The 7,395-nt window shown below is 36.1% G+C and overlaps 1 protein-coding gene across 1 annotated transcript; it reads right to left on the bottom strand.

Annotated features, from left to right (window-relative positions):
- Positions 1–540: 540 nt before the first annotated feature.
- LOC119819352 (eukaryotic translation initiation factor 1-like) lies at positions 541–1,053 on the bottom strand. Its single transcript, XM_038337519.2, has one exon. The coding sequence runs from the start codon at positions 1,051–1,053 to the stop codon at positions 712–714; it is 342 nt and encodes a 113-aa protein (XP_038193447.1). The 3' UTR covers positions 541–711.
- Positions 1,054–7,395: the final 6,342 nt, after the last annotated feature.

Genomic DNA, 7,395 nt, shown 5'->3' with positions numbered 1-7,395 from the left:
ACCAAAAAACCAGTTTGTTACTTCACATGGCACTGGGTAGCTGCTACCATTGATTTGAAACATACAGCTAGCCACATGACCAATGGCATTAGTTTGGTGTTTGTTCCCTTGTCATAAGTTTAATTGATACAAGGCTGGCCCCACCCTTCAGTTCTTCCAACATCCTTTGCGATATGACTGGCTAAAAAGATCACCCTGGTGGCAAGCCACATGCCCATGACCCCCCTGGGGAAAGATGGCCATTTCTGAATTCTGCCTACCTGGTCGGAACACCAGGGGCTCTTGCTAGAGATTCCCTCTAGTGGCATTGCTATTGTGGTGTTACCCATTCTCTTGTTCACCTGGGCTGTTCAAGCGGTGACATTCTCCTAGGGCAGGGGATTCTGTAAAGGGAGAGCCAAGGAGCTTCTGGGCTGACATAGCCTATGAACTTGGGGCTCTGGGCTTGGCTGAAACATAGTTATTGCTTTGTTTCAGGCTGGACACTGCAGGGGCTACTGCTTGACCTGTTTAAATGAGGGACTTCCAGACTAGACAGCATGGCTCTTTTCAGTTTATTGCATGAAGGAGTTACACTAGTCCAAGTTAAAAGCGGACCCCAAATGGTTACATTATACAAGCTGTGAGGTTTTTAAACTTGTGACAAGGGACAGGAGGGAAATTCTACTCATTGCAAGGAAATCCTCACTTAAGCTTCAGAGTCACAAGCACTTAAAACCCATGAACCTTCAGCTGATCGTCCTTAGCCAGTCCAATCTCTATGAGGAACTGGCATATGTTCTTGCGCTGGTCACCCTGTAGCTGAATTACTTCTCCATATTCTGGATGCTCAATTACAGTACCATTGCAGGCAAATTTCTTCTTAAACGCCTTCGCTAGTTTCTTTTTATCGTAATCATCAGCGATCCCTTGGACTGTGGTAAGGGTCTTCCTGCCGTTTCTCTGTTGAATTCTTATATGGATATAATCCTCAGTGCCAGCAGGAAGCAGGTCATCACCCTTACTTGCATCAGCAAAGGGGTCGAAAGAGTTGAGGTTCTGAATAGCGGACATATGATACGATTCCTTTTCCTCGGTGGAAATGGCCTGCGGAAGGCGGCTGCGGGAGAAGGTGGGCGGGGGGGGACGGAGCGTCGGGAAGCGAGGGGGCTCGAGGGGGAGGCAGCTGAGTCCTCGGAGGCGGCTCAGTGACTGGGCCTTAGTTTATATCTTATGCAGACATGTTTCTCTCTATTATACATACTCCCTGCACTGTCCCCTTCCCACCTGCGTATGTGCCTATTGTAGAAAGGAGCGGCGGGGCTGTGTCCCGCCACCCAGCTAGCTTTACCCAAAATAATTACACGGAAACTGTATTCTTTTAAATACTGCCTGGCCCCTGGCCCGTTATCTTATTGGTTCTTATTGGTTGATTCTCATATCTTGCTTTAACCCATATTTAGTAATTTATATAGCACCACGAGGGGTGGCTTACCAGGAGCGATCTTAACCTGCATCCATCTCGGAGAGGAGAAGCATGGCAGCTGCATATGGTGACTGCCTGAAGCTGAAGCGTCTGCCCAACTAAGCGTCTCCCCAACTCTGCTCCCTTTCTCCCACAATTCTGTTCTGTCTACTCCGCCTACCTAATTTTCTGTCTCTTTGTGATTTACGCCTTCAGCCTATCACTACTCTTACAGCTGCACATATCTATTGACTAATAAGTCAGAATCTCCATCCTCATTCCTCATATCTGAGCCCACATATGTATCACTCACTCGTTCCCAAAGGTCACCTGAATTTCTCACAGGAACTCTGAATTCAGTTTTTCTACAAATGAATTTGTATTGTCTTCCTATTTAACCTTTCTGTTTTCTGCCGTGTTTTCTCATTTTAGAATGGCAATCTCACCCACGTAGTTGGTCAGAAAACCATGAGTCATTCTTTCCTTTAGTGTGTCACTACCATATCCACATATCCACAGTCTGCAGAAGGATCTTCACCTCCTTTGTGCTGCCCTTAGAAACATCATTGTTTGTCACAGTGAGTTTTATATGTGACTTCAGATGGTTCATTGTTTCTAGCCATACCTCATGTTCTTTCTTCCCACTGTTCTTTCTAAAATACAAGTTTGGGCAGAATAGAGTATTTTCTTCATTTATAGAATGAAGGAGAGGTCAAAAGAATGCATGGCATTTGGAGAAGGACACTGTGGCACTGATTCATTGTCTTATCCATTTGCAAGTATTAGGTCTATTTCTAATATATATTTTAAATTATGTCCTCTGCCTGAAGTATTGTAATAACAAATTATTACTGTTATATTTCAGGTGCTATTATACTACTATATATTCCCCTTCAGATAACAATACTATTAACCTATAATTACATCATGGTGTATAGTTATGCAAAAGCCTACAGAGCCTTTCGCTCATTCAAGGTGAATTTAAACTCTTAATGACCTTCAAGGACCTGAGTCTTCTATCCCTGATGGAGAACTTTTACCTCATACCATTCCTCCTCTACCTCTCCTTGGAAGCTCAACACTTTGCCACGTGGAGCAAGTGAACCAAGTAAACTAATATCAAAGTGACCCTGCAACATCTTGGGCTGCAGCTATCTGGCTTGTGACTATTGAGTTTATGATTATTGTTATTATTATTATTTTTTTTGATTTTTTTGACTGAGCATTTGTTTATTCCCTGTTTTCACTCTAAAGTGGTACTTGTCTTTAAAGAAAAGGCGTAGATTTGGGGCTTTTTGTTTATTTGATTTTGTTTTGCTTTGTTTTTTATAGACAACCAACAGAGAGGTAATATTTGTTGATTCATTTAGTCAGCCTATGTATTTTGATTGGAAACTATTGATATTTAAAGTTACTATTGAAATATTGGAGTTAATTGTGGTCATCATGCTGTTTATTTTTTAATGTTGTTATTTGTGTTCTCGGAGAGAATTTGTTTGGGTAATTATGCCTTCATACATCTTCCCACAGTTCCTCTCCTATGCTGATTCCACTCTTCAGACTAAAGCATTGCTACATGTATGTCCTTTGTGTTTGGCTTGCTGGATATAATTTCTCTAGGCTGCTTATGTCCTGGAAGATTTTCTTTCTCCTTCAATTATGGTAGATATTTTGGCTGGTTATAACTGTCTAGGCTGGCTGTCATCATCTTTTTGGATTCTGATTGCATTGCCCCAGGCTCTTCTGGTTTTCAAATTTTTCATTGAGAAATATTTTAGTCTGATGGGGTTTTCTTTATCTGTGACTTGAGGCTTTATTCTTGCAGCTTTCAGTGCATTCTTTTGTTGTGTATATTAGAATTTTAATTATGATATGCTGTGGGTACTCTCTTTCCTGATCCTATTTATTTGTTGTTCTGTGAGCTTGTTCTATCAGTAAGGTTGTGTCTTCCTTTAGTTTTAGGAAATCTTCTCTTATGATCTTTTTAAAGATCTGGTTTATGACATTGGTCAGATATTTGGTCCAGATCCTCTGCTTTATCTTCAATTTCTTATGTTCTATTTCCTGTTTGATTCCTTCTACTTTGTAAAACTATTTTTAAGCTTTCTAGCTGATTCACTGGGTTTTTAAATTCCATCTTCATTTCAACCTCCTTCCTTTTCTGTCTCCCACCTGCCAGTTCCTGAACAACCACTCTGGGACTTATGCTGTTTGACCTATTCACCAGGCTTATTAATAACTAGTTCTTACAACTTAAATCAATCCATTTCTACTATTCTCTATTTTACCAAGAGGCTTGTGGCTTATTATCTCATGTCTTAATTACCCGGTGGCTGCTGGCATCTCCCAGACTCTGTCTTCTTTCTCCCAGTATCTATTTGGATTTTCCAACTAACTATATTCTACCCTACGATAGGCAAAGGCAGCTTTTTTTTTTATTAACCAATGGTAATAAAACATAGTCATATACCATACAGAGAGATGTCCCACATCATTTCCCCTTTTCTGTCTAATCAAAAAGGAAGGCTTTAATTTTAACATAGAAAAATTACACAAAAAATGGTTATCAAGCAAGGATTACAGTTACAATATTTAGTTTATCTGTATTTGACAAAATTAAAGATAATATTCTATTATCTATTTTATCTTTGTGAGACTAAAGTTTTATGACTAATTTATCATTTATTATCACTAAGGAAAGTTATAACAATCCAGTCTTTAACTCCATTGAAGTTCCTAGAAACATATAATATTACCTAAGTAAACAGGAAGTGCATTGTTTGCAACTTCTAGACTCTGGAATTCACAGAGATAACTGGCTTCTAAAACAATCACTGAAAGTTATTCTGTAACATTGGGGAATCTGCATATCTAGAAAACCTACCTAACATGAGTATACGTTTGACTATTATAGATGATTATTAATTTTATTTCTTAACTATATATTTCATTTTTAAAGGAGCTGCATAAACAAAATACCTTAAAAGTATAAATGTACTTTCTACTGTTCAAAAGTATATCAAAATCAACCTTAAATTAGTATCAATAAACCAAAATCAATACCAATATAAAGTATTTTGAGATTAACAGTTGCTTTTTAGATTAAAGTATGTTCAATAATCTACTTTTTATCATTATTTATATATTGTATCCTTTTTTCCTTAGAAAGAGATTGGCTATGACTCTTAACCATTTATAACTAAACCCCTTTAAATGAAAAGAAAAAATTTATAAACAATATTTTGGGAATTTGAACATATTTTCTATAGTATTTACTGCTAATTGGGGGTACTGATAATCTTAAGTATTTGTGTTTTTTTAGTCATCAGTCAGGCAGTTTTTTCTTCTTAATTTTTTCCCCTTGATACTATGAAGCTGTTTCTTTGTTTTTTCCCTAAGTTTCTTGAATTCTTTGAATTAGTTGTTCTTTTGCATTCAGACATAGATATTTTAGAAAAAAGTCTTAAGAAGTAAAGAAAGTTTTGCAAAAATGAAGATTACAAATTGCTCCATAAAAAAATACAGAGAGGAAATTCTGTCAGTTACCTAGGTTATAAAATAAGTTTATAGAAAATTAGATCACAAAAGGCACAAATTAGGAGAGAACAATTGTGGACTCTTAATGACTTTCAAAGATTGTTAGGAGACATTTTCAGTCTGTGGCCAGCTGTTGGGATAACACCTGATCTAATATTTTATTTAAACAAAACCTTAGATGGTGACAAAGACTTAAATAGTCCCAGGGAATTAACAGCTAAAGCAGAAAAGGAATTGATTGTCGTTGAAGAAAAATTGTAGGAAGCACATATGGATAGGGTAAATCCAAATCTTAATTGCATTCTAGTTATATTGCCTTCCAGAATTTTCCCTACAAGAATTTTAATACAAAGAGAAGATATTATTTTATTAGCACATATCTGTTCTCATACGGGTCTGCCAGGTCCTCTAGCACAGGTAATGCAGAAATTGATCAATTATTGATTGGAAGCATGTTGCAGGCCTCAGAATTCCATAAAAAACATCATGTCAGTAGCAAAAGTTTAAAGAAAGAGTTTTCTATTACATGGCAACAAGCTAAGGAGATTATAAAGAGATGCCCTACTTGTTCTTTCTACAACGAAACACTGTTACCTGCAGGGACTAACCCAAAGGGTACTCAAATGAAAGAATTCTGGCAGAATGATATGTTCCACTTTGCAGAATTTGGAAAATTAAAATATGTACACCACACCATTGACACTTATTCAGGATTTCAATGGGCAACTGCTTTGAGCTCAGAAAAGGCTGATTCAGTAATCACACATTTATTAGAAATTATGGCCATTATGGGTATACATGTACAAGTAAAGACAAATAGTTGTTCAGCATATATCTCAAAGAAAATTAAACAATTTTTTGCTTATTGTAATATAAGCATAATAAAGATATACCAAACAATCTTATAGATCAGACAGTTATAGAAAGATCAAATAGAACTATAAGGGATATGTTAAATAAACAGAAAGGGTTGGAAAATACTTCCTTATTTAGATTACATAATGCTTTATTGACCTTGAATTTTCTTAATGCTAATGAGAAAGGAGCAACAGCATCAGAGAGACAATGGAAAACAGAAAAGTTTCTGAATTAAATCAGCTGGTGTGTTTCAAGGATGTGTTGACCTCAAAATGGAAAGCAGATGATGTGTTAATTTGGGGAAGGGTTTTGCTCTTGTTTCCACAAAAATTGAAAAGTTATAGATACCATCAAATTTAATAAAAATTCAGTTTTAAAAAGAGAAATCTTTTGAGAAAGAGAAATGACAGCTCATCCACAGTAGTGACCACTATAAAGGTGGTAAGGAAATGCTAAAAGGGTTTGTTTTTGTAGGAAAATACTCATCTTCAAAAAAATCAAGAGGCCCTGGACATCTAGATTATTAAAGAGGAAATGATAATTATGTCTCTATCTCTCTTAAATCCAAGTATGCTGTTATAATAAAAATTCAGAGTTTCTGTCTCATGTCAAGAGCCATGGCATGGGACAGAAAGAAGAAATAATTTTTTTAAAAAATATTACTTTTCTTCATACCCATTTTTGTTTCTATCATATCTTTCATTGAATATACATCTGTATAAAACATGTTTAAGTTTTCCACAATGAACAATGTATTTTCCTGCAGTAATCTTTGAAGTTTACAGGAAGAAGTTGGGACCCCACAACTACTCCACCCAGTTGATATGATGTCATGATTCTGATAGTTCTACTAAAAAATCTGTTTTGGGTAACAGCTGCTCAAAATGGTTATAACTTGGTTAGCTGAAATGGTGCATCTTTTTATAACATTTTTGGCTAGAACTCCAAACAGAAACCTCAGAAAAACCCTACCGAATATCCAGAGACTATTTGCAATTATACCAGAGAGTATAAACTTGTAACTAAAACATCATTTTACTTTCACAGGATCCCATAGAAAGAATATTGCACCCATGACAGTTGGAAACAATTCTAGAAGACAATCTCCCCTTTCCCAACAAAGTTTGCCCTTAGGATTGGTGACATCAATTAGGGGTTGATTATAATTGGTATAATGTTGGGGGTTGGATGGGAAATTATGTAGGCTCAAGGATCTTTTTGAAAAGAGAAAGTAAATTAGATGTGATAATAGATTAGTGTGAGCTTACACTAATAATAATAGTGAGTAATAGATAAATACTTGTGAGATATTAGTTATAGGCAATTTACATTTGTATAGATTCTTGTATATTGATACAAACTTAAATTATATTAAATATGAACCTTGTTTTTGTCTACAATATTTGTATACCTAGGCAAAATTATTTTGTCATATTGTATGCATACATGCTTCTACCTCTGCTTAAGACATTTTGTATCGTGATACATTTTGAGGTTTTGTCCTCATTTGTCACACAGTTGTTTAAAGATTGTTTAATATTCTAATATGAAGTTTT

The sequence above is a fragment of the Arvicola amphibius genome, chromosome 7 (genome assembly GCF_903992535.2).
Source record: "Arvicola amphibius chromosome 7, mArvAmp1.2, whole genome shotgun sequence".
In the NCBI taxonomy this organism is placed as follows: domain Eukaryota; kingdom Metazoa; phylum Chordata; class Mammalia; order Rodentia; family Cricetidae; genus Arvicola; species Arvicola amphibius.
Note: the sequence above shows the minus strand (reverse complement) of the source record. Positions and strands in the feature narration are given on the sequence as shown.